The sequence below is a fragment of the Gasterosteus aculeatus genome, chromosome 2 (assembly GCF_964276395.1).
Source record: "Gasterosteus aculeatus chromosome 2, fGasAcu3.hap1.1, whole genome shotgun sequence".
NCBI classification, from domain to species: Eukaryota; Metazoa; Chordata; class Actinopteri; order Perciformes; family Gasterosteidae; genus Gasterosteus; species Gasterosteus aculeatus.
The window spans coordinates 24688435-24710199 of record NC_135689.1 but is presented as its reverse complement, the minus strand read 5'-3'; the positions used below and the strand labels follow the sequence as shown (position 1 = coordinate 24710199).

Sequence of the window (21765 nt, the reverse complement as noted above, 5' to 3'; positions counted from 1 at the left end):
CATGGCCGAATCCCCCCCCACCCCGTTTGTCGGCCATACCGCCCGCCGGTCAGATCGTCAGCGCCACTCCTCCTTATGATTTAATGATCCGGCCCGCCTTCGATCAAAGTGGGCGATATCTGGCCCGAACCTGAAATGAACAGGGGTCTGCCGGAAATTGCTTTTTGTTTTCTTCCACAAATTAAATTTGAGGAGACGTCTTCACAGTGATTAGTAGGTTCACCAAAAGAATGCAGAAATGTTCGCTGATGTCCCTGGAGGCTCAATTCTTGTCAGACCATTAGCCGATGCATTCCCAGAGTGTAGGTTTGTATTAGTTTAATTTACAAGATCGCTAATGAGACCTCTGTTGTGACTTATTTGCAGTTCTGGACATTGGGCATTGATTGTTGGTTGTAACATGGGTGCAGTCGTGTTTCCAAATTGCAGGGTGCCATGTGGTTTTAATTTGAAGAAACGGAAGTGTTTTATTGTGAAGGGTGAAAACAGGATCTGTTCTAGTTTTCATGACGCCATCTTAACAAAAATGTAAATCAGAAAAAGTTGTATTTAGCCGCTGTGTTTTGTTCAATAAACCTGAACAACAAAGTTCAGTAAAACTACCGAGCCTCCGTCATGATTATAGAAGCTGTATCTACGTATCATTTGGTGCCGAAACCCGGGATGTAAGGACTTTAAGAACTTTTTCGAACGAAGTGAACAGCTAACGGCTCGGTTTAGCAGCCGTCATGACGGAGGGACTCGAGCGGCTGAAAAGGAAGCGGGCGACTATTCGCGCCGCTACGACGAGGCTGTTAACCCGCCTAGAGGACGAGGTGGGGAAGGAAAGACCAGATACTGACAAACTACGCGAGTTTCTGGCAGTTTTATCATCGAAGGAGGACAGTTTATTGGACTTGGACAAGGGCATAGAAGATGTGACGTCCACGGACGATCTGGACACGGAGATTTCAAGCACACTGGATTACATGGACCGCGTTCTCACTTGGAAGGTTCGCGCCACCACCGCCATCGGGCATCAGGAAACCATCAGAGACACCCCGAGAGTGCGCGTGAGCGATGGGAGCAGCGGTTCATTTACATCACAGTCCAGACAAACTGTTAAACTTCCTAAGCTAATGATAACAAAGTACGATGGTGAAATAAGCCAGTGGCAGGAATTCTGGTCACAATATGAAACAGCTATTCACAGAAATGAGGTACTATGCAAGACAGACAAGTTTACTTACCTCAGATCCTACCTGACTGGAGCAGCTGCTAGAACTATTGCAGGGCTTACAATGACAGATGCCAACTACGATGCTGCAATAGAGTTACTCCAGAGCCGCTTTGGGAGAAAGGACATTGTGATAAGTGCCCATATGTCCAAATTACTGAACTTAAACCCTGTTAAAAGATCTTCCGATGTTACAGCTTTGAGGCACTTGTATGATGAATGTGAGATCCAGATACGCAGTTTGGAGTCACTTGGAGTCCAGAGTGACACGTACGGCTGCCTGCTTTGTCCAGTGCTACTGCAGCTCATTCCGGAGGACATCGCACTCGCCTACACCCGCCAACCAAACGCGACCAACGAATGGAAGGTGCCAGAGTTGATTCAGTTTCTACAAAATGAGGTGCAAAGCAGAGAACGAGCGCTTCAGCTTACAAGACCAGGCCATGCATCGAAGGATCCGAGCCCACAACACAAGAATGTGGGTAAGCCATCCTACGCCTGCGATAAACCCAGAAAGTGGAGTGTCCCGTCAGCGACCGCCTTGCACACCGCCAGTGCCGTGCCCCGGACCTGTGTGTATTGTGACAGTAGCGACCACAAACCAGAGAACTGTTCCGACCATACAGTAAGTGCACGCAAGGATAAACTGAGAAAACTTGGACGGTGTTATGTCTGCTTAGGCCCAAAACACATTGCAAAATACTGCAGAGTAAAGGTTTTGTGCAGCCTATGCAACCGGAAACACCACTTGTCAGTTTGTGAGCAGTCTGAAGCCAAGCTAGATATTAACACTACCAATAGTAGTGAAAATACAGAAGCTGTGTTGTCGTCATTGACAAGCCCTGTAAAGGTGAAGACCAATACTCAGAACACAGTACTACTTCAGACAGTTAAGACATGGACTGTAGGACCAAAGGAGAGGAAGATAACACGCTGTCTATTGGATGGAGGCAGCCAGCGAAGTTTCATTCACAGAAACGTCGTCAGAGCCTTAGGACTCCCAGTTGTAAGGCAAGAGACACTAAATCTCCATGTTTTTGGTTCCACCTCTCCTGTAACAGAGAAACGCAATGTTGTGAGAGTTGAGCTCCAGAATATGTGGAACACTGAACAGAGACTTGAGATTGAAGCTGTAGAGACTCCTCAGGTGTGCAGTGCTGTGATAAAGGTCCCAAGCGAGCCCATTCAAGCAGAGATAAAGAAAAGAGGGCTTCAACTTGCAGACTTTCCACTAGAAGGTGCTAACGATCAAGAGTTGCAGGTGTTAATAGGAGCAGACTACTACTGGCAAGCAGTCACTGGAAAGGTCCAAAAGGTCACAAATTCACTAGTGGCAGTTGAGAGTATTTTTGGATGGGCTTTGCAGGGGCCAGTGACTACCTCCAGCGTTACAGAAACCACTTGCATGCACATAAGTTTGACTGAAGAGACCCAGATTTCCAAACAGTTACATGCATTCTGGGAGGTCGAGTCCCTGGGCATTGTAAACAAACAGGCGGAGAGCCGAGAGGACTCAGACATTTTACAAAGCTTTGAACAGACTACTACATTCGAAAATGGACGCTACCAAGTGGAGTTACCATGGCGATCTGACAAAGACCAGCTTCCAGACAACTTTAAGGTAGCAAAGAGACGTTTTGAGAGCCTTATGAGAAAACTAAAAACCGATGCAGCCTTGTATGCCAGGTACAACAACGTAATACAGGACTACCTGCAGCAAGGGATCTGTGAGGAGGTTTTAGAGGACAAAACAGTGACAGGGAACCAAGAGACTGTAAGATATTACATGCCACATCACGCTGTTGTAAGAGAGGACAAGGCCACAACTAAACTGAGAGTGGTATTTGATGCGTCCTCACATGATGCAGACAGCCCATCCCTCAATGACTGTTTGCACACAGGGCCTAATCTAAACCCAAACCTGCTAGAGGTACTCATCACATTCAGGTTGCATGAGATTGCCTTCACTGCTGATATAACCAAGGCTTTTCTTCAGATTTCCCTCGCAGAAAAGGATAAAGATGCTGTTAGGTTCCTGTGGATGCATGGACCCCCAACCAAAGACTGCAAGAATGAGGTATGTGTCCTGAGAATGAACAGAGTGGTTTTCGGAGTGTCTCCCAGCCCATTCCTGCTTGCTGCCACCATCAGAAAACACCTCAAACTATTTGACACAGAACAACCAAAGGCAGCACAGATCCTCAGTGACTCTCTGTATGTAGATGACTTTATTTCAAGCTCACCTACTGTGCAGGAAGCTCTACATGTGACAACAACAGCAAAAGACATTCTCGCTCAGGCAGGTATGGACCTCTGCAAATGGGTTACCAACTCACCTGACTTGAGAGCCATGTGGAAGGAGACTGGAGTAGAGTTGACTGGAGATACAGAGTCCTGTGGAAACGTGCTCAAAGTGCTAGGACTCGTTTGGAGACCAGAGAGAGATGATTTTGTGTTTGATCAAAAGGGACTCATTGACATTTTACGGGACAAAGAAAACACAAAGAGAAGTGTTCTACAAACATCGGCTCGCATATTTGACCCCATTGGGTTTCTCACTCCCTTTACTATCAGAGTGAAGTGCCTATTCCAAGAAATGTGGGAGAGAGGGCTCAGTTGGGATGAACCATTACCCATTGATTTGACTGAAAAATGGGAACAGTGGTGTATGGAGCTACCACTGCTCCACCTGATGGCTATTCCCAGATGGTACCACATTGAGATCCAGCAAGAGTCACACACGGTGAAGTTGCATGTCTACTGTGACGCAAGTGAAAAGGCTTACAGTGCTGTGGCATATCTACAAGGAAAAAACAAACAAGGAGAGACTGTTACAAGCTTTGTGGCCTCTAAGTCGCGAGTCGCACCCCTAAAGAAAATGACATTACCTCGCCTGGAGCTTATGGGTGCACTTATTGGAGCAAGATTAGGACACAGTTTTCTCAAACCACTGAACATGGAGAAGAGCCAACTTCAAATGTGGACGGACTCGATGATCACTCTTCACTGGATCCGCAGCTCTGCCCAGCGGTGGAAGCCCTTTGTGGCCAACAGAGTGACTGAAATACAAGGGCTCACAAACCCGGAGACGTGGTCCCACTGTGCTGGTAAAATGAATCCTGCTGACTTACCTACACGAGGTCAGCATGCACAGAGTCTTATTGAGAGCCAGTTGTGGTGGAGCGGACCAGCTTCACTGTCCACAGCTGAAAGGGAGCTGGACATTGATGATGACAATGTGGTGAATGAGGTAAACACTGAACTGAAATCTAAGTATCAGACTGTTGTACAATTCACTAGCGCTGAACAAACGGTACCTCTGTTGAACTTAGAAAGGTACAGCAGGCTTAAGACTGTGTTAAGAATCACTGCATGGGTAAAACGCTTTGTAACTAACACAAGGTCTTGTCAAAGGGTTCAGGGAGAGTTAACCTCAGAAGAGCTGATTGCAGCTGAAATGTACTGGGTAAAGGCTACGCAAGAGCGCTGTTTTAGCTCTGAAATGTCCCAGCTAAAGTCAAAACTAAATGTGAAAAGAGACTCTAAAATCAAAGACTTGAAACCATTCTTAGATGAAAATGGTCTGCTAAGTGTTGGGGGAAGACTACACCACTCTGATTTTAGTTTCAGAGAACAGCACCCCTGGGTACTACCAACAAATCACAAGTACTCTGAGCTATTGGTTCATTCATGTCATGAAAAGGTGATGCATTCTGGTGTACGAGATACACTGATTCAACTCAGAGAACATTACTGGATTTTGAGAGGGAGACAGCTTGTAAAACGCATTGTTTCAAGTTGTTACATTTGCAGAAAACTTAAGGTTAAAGCAGCAAAGCAGATTACCGCTCCTTTACCTCGAGATAGAGTAACTGAGTCACCTCCTTTTGAAGTTACAGGTGTAGATTTTGCAGGACCCTTGTATGTTAGATCTAAGGGGCAACCAGTAAAGGCATACATCACGCTGTTTACATGTGCAGTAACGAGAGCAGTACATTTGGAGTTGGTTTCAGATCAGACTACAGAGAACTTTCTACTAGCCTTAAAGCGATTCATTGCAAGACGAGGGCTATGTAAGATCATCTACTCTGATAATGCGAAGACATTCAAAAGAGCAGACAAAGATCTAAAGGAGTTATGGCAAAACATTAAAGGTTCAAAGCTCACAGAGTTTTTTACTGAGAAAGGGATCACCTGGAAGTTCATTGCTGAGCGGGCTGCCTGGTGGGGGGGCTTCTGGGAAAGGCTTGTGAGATCTGTTAAAACATGCTTAAAGAAGGTACTGGGAAAAGCCTCTTTGAGCTTTGAGGAACTCACAACTGTACTTACTGAGGTTGAGGCAGTGTTGAATTCTAGGCCTCTGTCGTATGTACATAGTGATGTATTAGAGCCCCAGCCACTTACCCCTTCACACTTCCTGGTTGGTAAACGCTTGACTTCCTTGCCACCAAAGACTTTTCTTTCTCCAGCTCAGGTGCTCACAGCAAACCGTGAGGAGCTTGGTAAAAGGTGGAAATACCAGCAGAGACTTTTGACCAGCTTTTGGAACAGCTGGCGCAGAGACTATCTATTGGACTTGAAATCCGCTCACAAAGTGGACACTCCTACTCCAACAGCACTTAAAGTAGGAGATGTTGTTCTCATTGGGGAGGACAACACACCCAGACAGACATGGAAGATGGGTAGACTCGTAGAGGTCTTTCCAGGCAGAGATGGCCTCATACGTTCATGTAATGTTTGCACTTCTACAGGCAGCGTGTTAAGAAGGCCTGTTCAGTTACTATACCCATTAGAAATAGGTTAAAGGTCAATTTGATACGTATGAACAGTTGTTCATTGGGCGGGAGGATGTTGTGACTTATTTGCAGTTCTGGACATTGGGCATTGATTGTTGGTTGTAACATGGGTGCAGTCGTGTTTCCAAATTGCAGGGTGCCATGTGGTTTTAATTTGAAGAAACGGAAGTGTTTTATTGTGAAGGGTGAAAACAGGATCTGTTCTAGTTTTCATGACGCCATCTTAACAAAAATGTAAATCAGAAAAAGTTGTATTTAGCCGCTGTGTTTTGTTCAATAAACCTGAACAACAAAGTTCAGTAAAACTACCGAGCCTCCGTCATGATTATAGAAGCTGTATCTACGTATCAACCTCAGGCTTTAGAAAAGCCAATAAAGGAAGCACATTAGTACCGACAACAGCCAATTTTCTCATGTGTATTTGAGCTGTGTTAAAGCTAACTGTTCTCATCACTGATATCTGTCCATCCCTCCCTGCTGCAGATGTTAGACCAGGGCAAGTGTGGTTCTGGATCCAAAGTTATTTCTCCTTGAAAAAACTGATTGACCATCCCAGCGACTCATCAGAGCGACATCCTACCGGGCTGACTGCGATGTGTGGAAGTGCTGGATTGACAGGCAGAGTGCCTGAGATGCTGATCATTTCTGTCAAGTTGAGACGGTAAAAGGCTGGAATCTCCCATGAATATTGAACCTGCCTTGGGGCCAGTGACCTGCACTAGCTGACTCTGGCCTTTCGAGTAAGGCGAGTGAGTATTCGTGTGTAAATGTGTTCATGTTGGAGGGAGATGACTTCCGCCCAGTTGCACTCACTCCAACCATCATGAAGTGTTTCGAGAGGCTGGTCCTGGCTCAACTCAAAACCTGCTTACCACCCACACTGGGCTCCTTCCAATTCGCCTACCGCAAGAACAGGAGTACGGAGGATGCCATCTCCACGGCATTACACTCCGCCCTTTCTCACCTGGGCAATAACAACAGCTATGTGAGGATGCTGTTCATAGACTTCAGTTCAGCTTTCAACACGGTCATCCCCTCCAAACTAATCACGAAACTCAGTCACCTGGGTATCAACACTTCCCTCTGTAACTGGATACTGGACTTCCTATCCAACAGACCCCAGTCTGTTAGGGTAGAGAACCACACCTACTGAACACCGGCGTGCCACAGGGCTGTGTGCTAAGTCCTCTCCTCTACTCCCTCTTCACCTACGACTGCACACCTGTACATGGTTCTAATACCATTGTCAAGTTTGCAGACGACACAACGGTGATTGGCCTCATCAGTGACAACGATGAGTCGGCCTACAGAGGGGAGGTCCAGCACCTGGCGTTGTGGTGCGCCGACAACAACCTGGCTCTAAGAACACCAAGAACACCAAGAAGACCAAAGAGCTAATTGTGGACTTCAGGAGGAAAACTGGCACACACATCCCCATCCACATCAACGGGACGGAGGTTGAGCTTCAAGCTCCTGGGTGTCCACATCGCTGAGGACCTCTCTTGGACCCTCAACACCTCATCCCTGGTAAAGAAAGCACACTAGCGTCTCTTCTTCCTGAGGAGACTGAAGAAGGCCCATCTGTCTCCTCAGATTCTAGAGAATTTCTACCGCTGTACCATAGAGAGCATCCTTACAAACTGCATCTCAGTATGGTACGGCAGCTGCTCTGTCGCGGACCGTAAATCACTGCAGAGGGTGGTGAAAACTGCCCAACGCATCACCGGCTCCTCCCTCCCCACCATTGAGGCTGTCCAGAGAAAGAGATGTCTGCGGAGGGCACAGCTCTCACCCAGCCACAGACTGTTGGCCCTCCTCCCCTCTGGGAGGCGCTACAGGGTGCTCCGTTCCCGGACCAGCAGGTTCAGGAACAGCTTCATCCCTGCGGCTGTCACTCTACTGAACTCTGCCCCCCTTGAACTCTGAACTCTGCCCCCAACACACATCTCCCTCATTTCGTTGCCTACTTGTACCCTGTGCAATGACAATAAAGTTGAATCTAATCTAATGAGGGAAGTATCCATTTAGAGGAGGCGGGTGGGTGGTGAAGGAGTGAGGAAGCTTTCACTTCACTGGTGGCAAAAACGTTTTCACTTTCAACGCGTTGGATACGCAGCATGGTCAGTGCCCTTCACTGCATGATACAGATGCCACCCCACACACACACTCTCATTTCAGGAACAGAGATAAACTGTGTTAGTAGCTGTGCCTCTATACTTGACTACTATCCTGCTGGGGATACAGTTTGTCTGCAGATTGCATTTCAATAATTAAATATATTTATTTCAGAGTATGATAATAAGATTTATTTGCCCTGCGATTGGCTGGCGACCAATCCAGGGTGTACCCTGTCTATCGCCCGAAGTTGGCTGGGATGGACTCCAGCCCCCCCGCGACCCTGTGTGCAGGATAAGCGGTTTGACAATGGATGGATGGATATTTCAGAGTATACAGGATTATATTAAGTAGGATAACAAAAGCATTAAAACAAGATACAGTCCCAACACAAGGCCCCATTTGTTATTTCAAGTGTCTGGTCTTCAGATAAAGATTTTCTTTCCACTTGAGGGTCTACGTCACAAATGTCTTGGCAATTCCTGATGCTTTTTGTGGCGTCATGTAAAGCAGAAGGCGGTGACACACATGAAGCGTGAGTTAGAGCTTCAAAGCTCTAACTCACATGCACACCATCGAGTGGTCGAACGGATGAACTAACACAGAGACAAAGAACCCACACACCTACAGATAACCTCAACCTAACCTGATCCCCACTGTTGGGCAGAGCTGCAGGCCGAGCCCTCTCTGGCTGAGAGGCAGCTGTAGGTGTGTCTCCCAGGCTGGAGGCGGAGGATTGAATGCACCAGGTGGAGATGGAGCTTTTTTGCATCCACTTTGATGTCAGACCAGTTTTTCTTTATTTGGGTCTGAGGTCGTGAGGCTGCACCGTTGCTCTGCAACCTTTTGCCCCTCAGGTGCCTTGTTGGAAGAGACGTAACTTCACTGAGTGAAATTACGTCTCTTCGTTTTCCTCTCAGTGTTTGTCATGATTTCGCAATCGATGAATATTCATTTGTGGGCGTTCCACAGACTATATAAGGGCAACTGTGGGCGTGACATGAAGCCGCAAAAGCTGCGCTGCGTTTAGAAGTGATTGTGATTTATTAAGGGAAAACTGCGTAGGACGTTTTATAAGTCTGAATATTTCTGTGCGTCCGCACGTCCTACGTTTCATCCGTACGACACTTCTGGAGCAAATCCTACGCAAGGTTTTATAAATGAGGCCCCTGGAGCTCAGGGTGGGTTGGAGGCACTCACTCACAGGATGGGGAAGAACTTCTGGAATAAAGCTTGCAAAGACTGAAGAAGGAGCCGGTGAGCTTTTGAGTGGACGACTAATTATGGCATCAAATGCAAGATAAAATGTTATATGTTTAATGAAATGTGTGTTTTTAAAAGTATTCAAGCTAAAAGTAATTGGATACAATTGATTTGTGTATTCACCGGAGTTAAAAGCTGCTAAAGTTTGTAAAGTTAAAATCATCATTAAATAGTGTTCTAAAAATGTATTTTGGGATACTTTAAATATGGCTTTTTTTTCTACTTATTTTGAGGTTAATTTCCAGTCGATTATAAATGAAGTATGTGATGTTGGGTATGTGAATTAATTATGGTTTCTTGGGTTATTTTTCTTTGACCTTTTCACGTGGTTTGACCTGGACAATTTTAAAGATAAAAGCAAGAAAGCAGGAAGTCTGAATCTTGGTCATTGAGTGGAATCCAGTCTGCACTTCTTAGCAAGTTGCCCTTTCAAGTGGGGAGCTGCAGTTTGAAGTGAGACACTTGACACCCACAGCATGTCTTTGGGAGGAAGCCGGAGAACATTGGAAGAACATGCAGAAAAGCCGCTGGGCAGAGTTGAACCCACAACCTTCTTGCTGTGCGGCAACAGTGCTGACCACAACACCACCCCTACATCCTCGGAGTGGTTCCCTCTGTTGCTTTCAAACGTTCCAAGTAGCACCACGTTTGACAGGTGAACAGTTCATCAGAGTTCAACCAAAGCGACAGGTGGGTGTGTGAGGGACACAAGGTGATGAAGTGTAAAAGGGGTCTTCAGCGTGGTCCCCTATAGAAATGACGTTCCATACAACAAAGCTGCATGGTCTCACATTTTGGCGGAAAATATTTTTCCTGGATCGACATATAAAAAATGTTTTTCTAATGATAGTATTTCCAATGCTGCGAAATAAGATCTACAGTTTGGGTCAAACAAACACAGGACACCCAGGAGACTGTTGTCCGTGTCCCATGTGAAAAACAAGTCACCCCGGGATTATTGCACTTTTACAATAAACGTTTAATGTCAATGGTTGAACTCAAAGCATTAATTTAAAGTATCAAATCTCATGTGGACAAAGAAATATCGTCTTGTTTCCCCAACCGTTTACATTGACTGTAGCAATACAAAGTCATGAATGGTTCTGTTCACGTAATAACTTGAATCTTTCTAATTTCACAATAAATGCCAGCACATCTCAGAACACTCGTCCCACCCTTCATGAGAATAAAAAACATCCTCACACTGCTAAATGACACCGGGACACGTGGAGGCAGAGCGGGGCTGACGAGCTACAGAGATAATGAGCTAACTGGGGTGTTGCTCGTCATGTGACGGCTGTATTTGGGTCAGTCAGCTGCTGCCGGTTTAGAGGAGCCGAGAGACATCGACGTCATGGCCCACTACAGCCTCCATCGGGCCCAGTGGCTGCTCACTACGTGGAGAACAAAATGAGTCTTGGTGCTGTTCAGCTGTTCATGTTTTTGGGCCGATGATTCGCCCCCCTTCATAGAGCCATTTGTTCATCTGTTCTTCACGAGCGCTTCATCTGAGATCAGTGTCAATCTGCATTGCCTTTTTTTTTTTTTTGCAAGTAAGTGACCGCGAGCGTGTGGTTGTTAATCCACATTCGGAGCAATACGCTTCCATGGCTTTGGATGCTGTCATTGTGGCCAGTATGTCTGGCTTCATTTGCTCCAACTGCAGTTTGGTCAAACAGCTGTATTCTATTTTGGTTGTGATTTTACAGGTCAGCAGTTTACTGCCAAGAGTGTTAAGACCAAATTATACTTTTCACATCCGCGTGTCAGATTTAAAACAAAACAGTTTCTTTCCCACTTTGCATCAAAAGGTCATAAAATGTCTCCAACTGTGGTAATTGTCTACATCCATGGATGTCTCAAATTGCAAGTAGATACAGTATGTTGAGTGGAAAAAGGGAAAGAAGAGCGTGTGTCCAACGGGTTAGTTGGCAACATAAAGGTCAGGAGTAGATAAGTAGCTTTAGGTCTCACCTTTGGGGGTATTAGTCTGAAGTACACACAGGCTTTCTATCTGAACTTGGGCTTGTGCAGAAATGATGTCTACGATCAATACTTTGGGCGTCTGCAAAACACTGCAACATTCATGTGAATAACTGGATGTGAATCAGCTTCGCGTTTGTTCTAAAGAACCTATAATGAGGTTTTCAATGCGTGGGTTGTCAGATTGTATCGACTTTCTCATTCCCCAGAGGAGATATACTTACATCTCCATACATTTCATCCAGCCAACCAGCTGGCCAACGTTTCCCCGGGAAGATGGATTGGCAGAAACGTTTGTTTGAGCATTCGTGGTTTCCAGAGGAAGAATCCAAGTGACCTCAGTGATTCGCTGATGTTTCACATCGTAATCCTCAAGTCCAATCCTTTGGTTTATGACCAGGATAGACGCGGCAGTAAAGAAGAGGATGTTCGCTTTTTAGCAAACCAACTTCCTAGTACAAACCCTGGGATGTACTATCAGCGGAAGGTCAGCCGGGGTCAGACTGGCTGGGAGGCGCACTAGAGCACTTGCTCTCTGGGTCCATGGTAGTAAGAAAAGGGCTGGGAGAGTTTTGGAGGCGTCAGGTTCGTTTTTCCAAGCATCATGCCTTCGATCTCGTTGACTCGTTACTGCTCGTCCCTCCCTCACTGAGAGCAAAACACTCGACTAGATCTCGACTCTTCGCTGTCCTTGCGCCGAAATGGTGGAACGAGCTCTCTGAAGACATCAGGACCGCAGAAAGCCTTCACATCTTCCGCCGCCAACTAAAGACACACCTCTTCAGACTCTACCTCGACTAAAGACTAACAAATTGTAGCACTTAAATTGTACTTGTAACGTCACTCATCTATAGCAAATTGTAAATTGGCTTATTTGAGGAAATTGCACTTTGTTGTTTCTTGTTCTCCTGAGTTTGTACCCTATGGTTGAATGCACTTATTGTACGTCGCGTTGGATAAAAGCGTCAGCTAAATGACATGTGATGTAATGAATGCAGTCGCTTTTCCAAGCAAACGTCCAATGTAGTGGCTACGTTTGTGCACAAAACTACTTACGGGCCAAAATCATCATTCCAATAAGTGTTATGTAACCTCGAATAACTACACTTGTTACGCAACTGGCATTGGTAAAGGCTGAAAACAAAGGTCAAATAGGTCTACGGCGCGTTGGCCTGGGTGATGCCGTTTAGTCCCTTCTGTTATCTTCTGGTTTCTAGCATCCTTTCGTTATTTACAAATTCACCAGAAAATATCTGTGACTGCAACTTATTTAGTCATTGTTTTGGAACAGCAGCGGGTAAAATGTTAACCAGCCCAGAAACCAAGTGTGCTTCTCTGCACTGGATACTATACATCTGTACTGTGTGTCCACACTAATGACTGTTTTCATCGAATGCTGTCAGGCCAAGTGGGCGTTCACTTCAGACCTCGAGCACATTCCTTTCCAGTTAAGTGTTTGCAGCTCATCTTTTCCTTTTTACGGTTCCATAGTAATTATGGAGGTTTCTTGTGGCCTAAAACCATGTGTGTGTACATGAAGCGGATGAGCCTGCGGAAACGTGGCCTCTGCACTTCACTGAAGCAACTCGGCTTCGCTTCAGCCGAAAGGGGTTGAATGTGTTACTTGTGCGTCATCAGATAGTTTAGTGTGTTCTTGCTTTTGTTTTGTATTTGTCTGCTTCTTGTTCTTCGAATGCTGTAATTAGCGATTCAAGCCTGAGAAGCACAAGAAAACGTCTTGGAAACGTGTTTCCTTTATCTTATTTTGCCATATTTGTTTGTTTTAAATCTCCAATAATCATCCAAATAATGAAGTATGTGCCAGAAGTTTTTCAACTTGTAATAATAAATGATGAACGTGTCTGGTCTTGAATCAGTTTGTCCCTCCGAGATCTCAAAATCAATGCACTTGTAGTTTGTACCTGTTTCCACGGTCGGCGAATATCCAGCTATACAAGTCAGTGACACGAGCAGCACAAACAGGAAATAGGATCATTCAATCTGGACAAAGAACTTTATTTCTGGTAATGCATCTATACACTGTACATTCAGTCACTGTAGTATATAAGCATAGCTATCTTCAAACGTAATCTCATAAAGTCCTTTACTTTACAATATAGTCCGTGTCGAGAGAGAAGAGGGAGGTGTCGCTGGAGGAGGGACGAGGAAAAAGGCGTAAAAAGATGGGAAACAAGGATGTAGATGAAGGTTTGTTCATACTGTAAATGTGGCATTAATGAATGGGGAAGCTTACATTTACCTCTTACATAAAAATAGTTCTAGAATTGTAAGGTTTGTAGAGTATTAGCAGCAGCACAGGGCTAAAAGATACACGAGGGTGGAGGGGAAACAATCTGCAAGGTGACGTAGTTCTGGGACTCATATGGTCGTCCTGCTATTTGATACTGAAGATACTGTTAAAAATATATATGAACTGGTGAAAAAAAGTCATTCAATATAAAGACTACAGTAAAAAAAAAAATGGCTTAAAATGTGTATGTAGGGAATATTCTCTTACGCACTGCTGTTCAGTTAAAACACAAAAACAATTAAAAAAACAAGACAGCTATGGTAAGAAAAGATTTTTTTGAAAAAGGAAACACCATGTACATATATTATACAATTTTGTAAATGAAAAAAGATATTTACATTTGTAAATTGTTATTGAAATGGTCACACTGGCAAGTTACTCATCTATTCACATGGACCGTTATTGCTGCCTTGCTGTCCGTTATTTAGCAAATGCTTCTCCTCTAGAAAACAAGTCGCTGTTAAACTGCTTTTAGCTTCTGCGTGGGAGTGAAGAGATAAAGTCCTTGTAGAAAACCAGGAGTAAAGTAAACTACACGCAGGCTAGAAACCCCTTTGAGTGTAAAAACAATTACAAAATGTATCAATTTGCGTTCTGCCAAAGTCGCAGACGCGAGTCCACCTGCGCGATGGCGCCAGGTAAGAAAAGGGCTTTCAGCGTAATGCCCCGTTACCCCGACAGCCTCTATATACAACCCAAAGTAACAATCCGCCCAAACACGTGGCTTCTTCAAATCTTCTAGAAAACTCAACATGCATATCTTTGATTTCAAATGAAGAAAATAAAACACTCATTCAGGGGAAACCACTTTCAACTGTTTTTCTTTTAAGAATACTGATAAAAAGAGCTGCTGAGCGAGGGAGGGGCTTTTAATTTGAAACCTGCAAACAGGAAGTTGATGAGAGGCCCTGACAGCTTCGCTCCCCTGGAAACCTTCCGCCCACCTCCAGGCACTTGAGGTTTTCCAGCATGAATTATTGAATTGTTTAGTCTTTTTAGAACAATACACTGTGTGTGTGTGTGTTTTATTACCTTTTCCCTCTTCATGATAAGACAAATTATTATAAATTGCATAACACAATAAAACCTTTACATATACAGCATCAATGCCCAATAATTGACTATATGTATGGAAAACTCATGCATGGAGACAATATGAGTTTCCATTGGGAAAAAAGCATAATAGACAAGCAAGTTTTAAAAGAACATCAAAAAGGAAACGTAGCATTCAACACAATGTACGTTCTGGTTGCATTGTACCCACTGGGGGCAGATTCTTGGCCTCTGCTTCGGATAAAGTTCCCCTGACGGACGCATGCTGTTCATCGCGTTGTGTCAAATTGTTGTAACCGAGTGCCTGAACAACATTTGTGTAAATGATATTAAAGAAGCGGGAGAACCTTTGCATCAGCGAGCAACAGGCCGAGCCTCTTTTCCCTCCCGTTTATTTACAAGACGTTGCCTTTAAGCAAACAGAACGGTGTTTGTTGGAGGTGCATAGAAGCACAAACGCTTACGTTTATATGGTCGCAGCCGATTGAAGACAATAGTGGGAGTACAACGCATTAGAACAGTATCTCGTTATGACAAAGTGCGATTCATTCTTGTAAAGTCAAAAGAAACAAAACAACAACATACATGTATATTTACATACAACTTAATTTAATTCAAATGAACATTTTGTGGGTTTTGCCCATCCAGCCCACCACGATGTCATGGAGGACGCCGTCGGATTCAGTTGGAGTAAAAAAACAAGCCGACTTTCATCACTTCTGGATTTTGCATCTTTTCAAGATACAAACTTCAGGGTTTTGACCCAAATGCTTCAAATATCCATCAGGTGTTTGACTCAGACTTTTCAATCAAGAAAATAACAATGGGAGGAGAAGACGGGTGGCTTGAACTTTGAACTGTGGACGGTCCTGAAAAAAGACCCGTTCTGTCCATCTACTTTATCTTTCAAACCTCAATAGCACAGTGAGAGAAAGAAACTGCCCTTACATTCCCCGAGTAGTCTCTTAGATAGTTTAGAACGTCTTCAGAAACCTCCACCCGCTCCGTCATGGCGCTGGACGGTGACGTGATGTGATCCTCTCTGAGGATTTAGCGTCCCAGAAGTCTCTCCCCGTGGCGGCAGCACGCGTTGTGTTGCTTTCCTTTGGTGGTCAGTGTTTGATTTAAGTCGTGGTTTCTTCTCTCTGTGTCTGTGTCGTCGGTGCATGGTGGAGGGCGAGCGTGACGGACAGCAGTGCGACGTGGCCGGTGTTCACCGTCTGACCTGGCGGGTGATGTTAGGGAGGGGGCGGGGGGGGGGGCGGGGGGGGGTTGGCTGGATTACTTTTCAGCCGGCGTTTCCTCCTTGTCAATGTTGCATTTGGGCCAGAGCTGATGCTGTAGCTCCTTCACCATCCTCTCCAGGTGCTCCCTGGCCTCCCGCTCATGCAGCAGGTCGGCTCGGAGCTGCTCGCGGTCCGCCTCGGCGTGCTGCAGCTTCAGCTGGAGGTCCTCGATCTGGAAAACACACGGCAGAAGCAGATGTGACGATGGGGCAGTGTGACGGGACCCCGAGCATCCTCTTCTTAACTGAGCTGTTCACTAAATGCATGTTTACACGCTCTTCTGCCGCATTAGCGGACTCTACACGCCGTGTTCAGAACTAGGGTGGAGGAGGAGGACGGCTGCCTCAGCCGGGCTCTGCAGCCTCCACCCGCGGGTGCAGGGGCCTCCCGCTGAAGACGTGCAGCAGAGAAAAGCTGCAGAAAGCAGGGCTGCAAACATGTGCTAGTTAGGCTTAAACAAAGCTGTTTAATGCATGAAACGAGACACTGGATGCATTCAAATTGATTGAATTTCAGGATTTTATTAAATGATCAAAGAATGGTGGAGAGAGGTGGGGAGCTGCCCTGCCAGTACATGCTGGTGCCTCTCAGCAGTCTATTAAAGCCCTTTTTTTCTATGCTGATACCAAACTAGCTGGAGTGAATAATAAAAGCAGTTACCAGCAGGAGGAGAGGCCTTTCTCCTAATTATTCAGGAGGCCTTTTATATGTTGAGGCTGTGTTGATTCTGCAATAGATAATGTCCTATTAAAGCAGCTTCTTTGGGGGACATTAGGGTCCCGCCCCCAGCTGCAGAGCAAACCTTTAGCTTCAGCAACCTGATGCTAATTTGAAAATGTCACCTCATTTTTTTTGCTCACGTTGACTCCTGAGGGCCCCTCAGGGCCACAGTCAACGTCTTAATGACGCGTCTCTGCAGAGGAGGCACGTCTGAGAGCTTAAGCTCCCTCTTGTTTTGTGTAATCTGCATTTCCCTTGATGCCTGCGGGAAGTCACCGTCTCTTCCTGTTTTCTTCGGGGGGGTGTATCCTCCGCCTGTACACTTGAGGTTACACCCATTTATTTCTGACTTGGGAAGAGGAAACGTGTTTGTTTTCTGCTGAGCTGGAGCGTCTGAGACAGTGTCTCACGCCGATCTACAGCCTCATGTCCTCCTCACAATGTGTCCCTCACTGACCTGTGCCGAGTACTTTGCTCGAAGGCGCCCGGCCTCGCAGCCTTTATCGCACACTCGGAGCTGCCGCGCCTGCTCCAGCTCGCGCTTCAGGCGGAGCCGCGACTCGTTGGCTTCCTTCATCTTCTTCTCGCTGTCGCCCCGCAGACGCTCGATTTCCTTCCTCAGGTTGCGCTTGGCCTCGGTGGCCTCCCGCAGCTTCTCCTTCTTGGCCACCCGCAAGAACTCCAGCTCCTGGGAGGAGAACATTTCACACGACCATCAGGCACCGGAGGTTCTGCTGGGAGCCGAGTCCCTGTCAGGGTTTCACCGAGCCACGTCGGGCAGAACACAGCTTCCTTCCTCTCAACCACTGGGAGAAGGTGTGTGTGTGTGTGTGTGTGTGTGTGTGCCTTGACTGAGCAGTACAAACAGGTCTGTTAGCCAGCTTTGTTGTTCCTACAACAAACACACCCATCACTCCTTCAGCAGCATCAGGGGGAGTTCATCTAAGCTCAGCAGGGGGGGTGCTGGTGCCTGCAGCTCTGTGGAAAAGGGGAATGGCCTTTTCTCTGCTCAGGACGCATTCATTCACCCGCAGACTCCTTCGTCTGCATTTCCTGTTCTCGCTCAGAGACCATAAATAAAAATGGAAGTCTGGCCTTTTCCTTTGCAGCAACATCCGCTCTCATTGTTATCACTTGCCAACTCATGCTGAGCTTTGCTGACGGTAATTATGACTTTCAATACCACTTCTGCATTTTGATGCCTAAGCTAAAATCATTTCCTTGGTTTGTCAACTTTGAAACTTTCTGTCTCAATTAATTTCAAGAAGGACGGAAGGAGCCTAAAGTGGGAGGGCTGCAGAGCCCGGTGCGTCCACCACCATCAGGTCACATGCTGTGTACAGTATAAATAGCACAGCAGGCGATATGAGAGCCCCTGAATGACAGAGGGGGGCGGGGGGAGGGGGGGAACAGCTTGCTCCAGTATGAACATTTAAGATGCATTCAAATCCCCTCACAGCTTTCTGGAAGGAGCTGTGTTGAAAAGGTTAGAGGCCGATGCAAGTCAGGTTTCAGGGCTTCAAGTCAGCTAAAGATGAAATGAAATAAAGATCCCAAAGTCAAGTTAATCCAAGTTAAGTGTTGAAGGGAGAGTGACTGGAATATATAGGGAATAGGTAATGAACTCTTTCCCTTCAACATCTAAAATGCCACCTGAGCACAACATTTTCTTTCCAATTGGAATAGTCTTCATATCTGTGCTGATTTGCAGAGATGTATGTGAATGCCTCACTAAAGGTCCCCTTTTTAAATAAAATGTCAAAGCAGTTGGTTCAGAGGTTGAAGCCATTCAACAGCTGCTCTGCGGCTCTGTGACTCTGCAGCTCTGTGACTCTGCAGCTCTGTGACTCTGCAGCTCTGTGACTCTGCGACTCTGCGACTCTGCGACTCTGCAGCTCTGCAGCTCTGCGACTCTGTAGCTCTGTGACTCTGCAGCTCTGTGACTCTGCAGCTCTGTGACTCTGCAGCTCTGTGGCTCTGCGACTCTGCGGCTCTGCGACTCTGCGACTCTGCGACTCTGCGACTCTGCGACTCTGCAGCTCTGCAGCTCTGTGACTCTGCAGCTCTGTGACTCTGTAGCTCTGTGACTCTGCGGCTCTGTGACTCTGTGACTCTGCAGCTCTGTGACTCTGTGACTCTGTAGCTCTGTGACTCTGCAGCTCTGACTTTGCAGATCTGTGACTCTGTGACTCTGCAGCTCTGTGACTCTGTAGCTCTGTGACTCTGTAGCTCTGTGACTCTGTAGCTCTGTGACTCTGTGGCTCTGTGACTCTGTAGCTCTGTGACTCTGTAGCTCTGTGACTCTGTAGCTCTGTGACTCTGTAGCTCTGTGACTCTGCGGCTCTGTGACTCTGCCTCTTGTTGGAGGGGCCATTGGGGTCTTTGTGCTAAGCTCAACGCATCTCAGTTCTGTTTAGCTAACACGTCATTTATGAAGGCGGAGGATGAGGAACAAGCATATCTCTGGTGCACGGGGCGTGTGAGCGGAGCGCTACCTGCTGGAGGCTGCGTTTGGCCTGCAGGGCCGATCCCAACTTTTCCTCCTGCTTCACCCTCATCTTAACGATCTCGTGCAGAAACCTCTCCTTCGACTCTTTGGAGTCCAATCCGCTGTCCAGCGCCTGCCTCAGGCTCTCCAGCTCAGACTCCAGCCCCAGCTCTGACGGGGGCGCGGGGGCCGAGGCGGGGGCGGCCGTTGGCGTGGCGGCCTCGGCCGACGTGACGCCGCAGGCGGGCCCCTGGGCGCCCGGCGAGCTCAGGTCCTTGGCCGAGCTGCTGGACGAGGTGAAGGACGGCGACGACAGAGAGGACAGGGACGAAGTGACTGTTGGGGAGACCAGGGAGAGAGAGAGCGGTGAGGAAGCAGTTATCTGACCCGTCGCCAACAGCTCGGTGGCGCTTTAAGTCCTTTGCTTACATTCGTCGCGGCTCTCCACCTCCACCTCCACCTCCGAGTCCCCGTCGCCCGCCGGCTTGCTGGCAGCGGAGGACGGGGGGCCGGGGGCCGGTAGCTCTGCTGAGGCTCTCCTCTTGTGGGGCTTGGGGTTGGCGCCCTCACTTGGGCGGGAGGTGCTGGGTACCGACGGCGACACGGGGGCCACCTTCCCCAGGGCCAGTGGTTCCAGGGCCACGTTGGGGGCCACAGCTTTCTCCAGACTCCTGTAGTTGTAGAAGCTGAAATGACACCAGAGATCGGGAGTGAATGTCCCGTGGTTGTTATGTACGACAGGATGAACCTCGGTTGCTGCGTGGTGGCAGCACCACATGTACGCTGTGATTGGAGCGACCTGAGCCAATCAGAGAGGAGAACCACCGAGCCAGCAGCTCTGTGACACGCTGGGCGGATCAAGTGAACCGGTGCCAAGTGTGTGTGAATGGTGCTGTGTGGGAGGCGGTGGTAGTCAGACTTGACCCCTGTGACACCCTCCACCCAGACCAGCGAGCATGCTGGGAGCTCATTGGATCCAGCTGAACAAAACGGCTTCTATCAAGTCCAAACGGTGCTCTGTCCCCTGTGCGCCGCGCTGGCTCACCTGTCTCTCAGCAGGGCCAGCGGGTGACTGGACGGTTCCTTGTCCCCGGCGGAGACGTGGGGGGACCAGGGTCTGAAGGCCGAGGGCCTCTGTCTGGGCTGGATGCAGTTGGGCCCCTGAAAAAGAGACAGATAATAACATGTGTTGCTTTAGTTTCTTCTTACAATAAGATGCCAACTGTTAACTTAAGAGACACCTTAGATATAAAAAACAATATTGCGAATCCAATGCAGCATTTAGGATTTTACCTTTTTGGGGACCGTAGAGGAAAGAACAAGGGTTTGAAACCAAATCATCTCCATATATTTGATTTAACTTCATGTCTGATCCAAACAGCCTGAGAAGGTCGAACTCTACATTCTACATTGGGTACAGTCTGGAGATTCAAAATGACACACTGGAATATTTCCGGGGATCATTTATGATAAATAGTCCCTTATTGGAGACGTGTCCATTGATTGAAAGGGGCCGAGTATATTATGGAGATTCAGAGGTTAAGACATTCTGAGCGGCGCTCCTTGGAACCACATCTACACCGTTTTAGGGAATATTGATCTTCACAGCGGACATCCATCACACTGTGTCCTCTGTCCGTCTCTGCGAGGCGTCTTCAGTCCCCCCCCCAGATAGCTTGGCTGGTCAAACTACCCTCATCCTTCTGTATCATATTTCATGACACCTCATCTTGTGCGCTGTGCATCATCCTTGTCTTCACCATCGTCCCCCCGAGCTGAGCAACACCCACCTTATTGGAGGCGGACAGGGACTGGAGCCAGTCGTGCTGCTTCTCTTTGTCCACCAGCACGGCTGGCGATGGGAAGTCGTCGTATTTGGACTTTTTCATCAGGAGGGGATCGGAGGCCTGGAGGAGAAGCAGGACCAGTTTTACGTTTTAAAAAGGCAGGAGGATGAGATCCGTTTGCATTTCAATCAGGGAGACATGTTGGAATCGTCACCATTGTGTTCTACCAAAGACAAAATGTCCACACATTTGGACGCATGACGAGGACGACAAACAGTTACAGGAAAATCAGCCAAATAGCAAACACAGTGATGTCCACTTAAAAAGTGGCTAAGGGCTGTCTCACTGCAGTGTCAGTCAATGCACCCGCGCGCGCGTGTGTGTGTGTGTGCACGTGTGCATGTGCGCGTGTGTGTGTGTGTGTGTGTGCACGTGTGTCCGTGTGTGTGCACGTGTGTGTGTGTGTCTGATGAGGTGCTTTCATGCTGGTGTTTTTTTTACACACAACCCAATAGGTACATGAGGAGCCCAGAGGACGCTGGAGGTGACTGTGGCAGTAGTTGTGTCTGTCGCACACAGACACGCACACCAACAAGTAGGGGTTTGTCTCCCGGGTCCTTAGCGATGACCTCAGCCTCTCCAAGCCGTGGCTGTCACTGGCTGCCACGCGCACACACACACACACACACACACAAACCAGGAGATAAAGAGTGCTGCAGGGTGACCAGGAAGTCAGCATCACTCAAA

At 47.2% G+C, this 21765-nt stretch overlaps 1 protein-coding gene and 1 long non-coding RNA gene across 2 annotated transcripts in view; one reads left to right on the top strand and one right to left on the bottom strand.

Annotated features, from left to right (window-relative positions):
• The first annotated feature begins 508 nt into the window (after nucleotides 1–508).
• LOC144387575 (uncharacterized) lies at nucleotides 509–6320 on the top strand. The gene is made up of 2 exons (XR_013452466.1): nucleotides 509–1841; nucleotides 3213–6320. It is a non-coding gene; the product is annotated as an uncharacterized LOC144387575 (long non-coding RNA).
• Nucleotides 6321–13373: 7053 nt separating this feature from the next.
• skia (v-ski avian sarcoma viral oncogene homolog a) overlaps nucleotides 13374–21765 on the bottom strand; it is a 52544-nt gene continuing 44152 nt past the window's right edge. Inside the window, exons 2-7 of the mRNA XM_040192727.2 lie at nucleotides 21022–21138; nucleotides 20277–20392; nucleotides 19661–19917; nucleotides 19239–19567; nucleotides 17201–17431; nucleotides 13374–16195 (exon numbers count right to left, since the gene is read on the bottom strand). Of these exons, the coding sequence (XP_040048661.2) occupies nucleotides 16019–16195; nucleotides 17201–17431; nucleotides 19239–19567; nucleotides 19661–19917; nucleotides 20277–20392; nucleotides 21022–21138 (1227 nt within the window). The 3' untranslated portion in view covers nucleotides 13374–16018. The remainder of the gene's footprint in view (nucleotides 16196–17200; nucleotides 17432–19238; nucleotides 19568–19660; nucleotides 19918–20276; nucleotides 20393–21021; nucleotides 21139–21765) is intronic.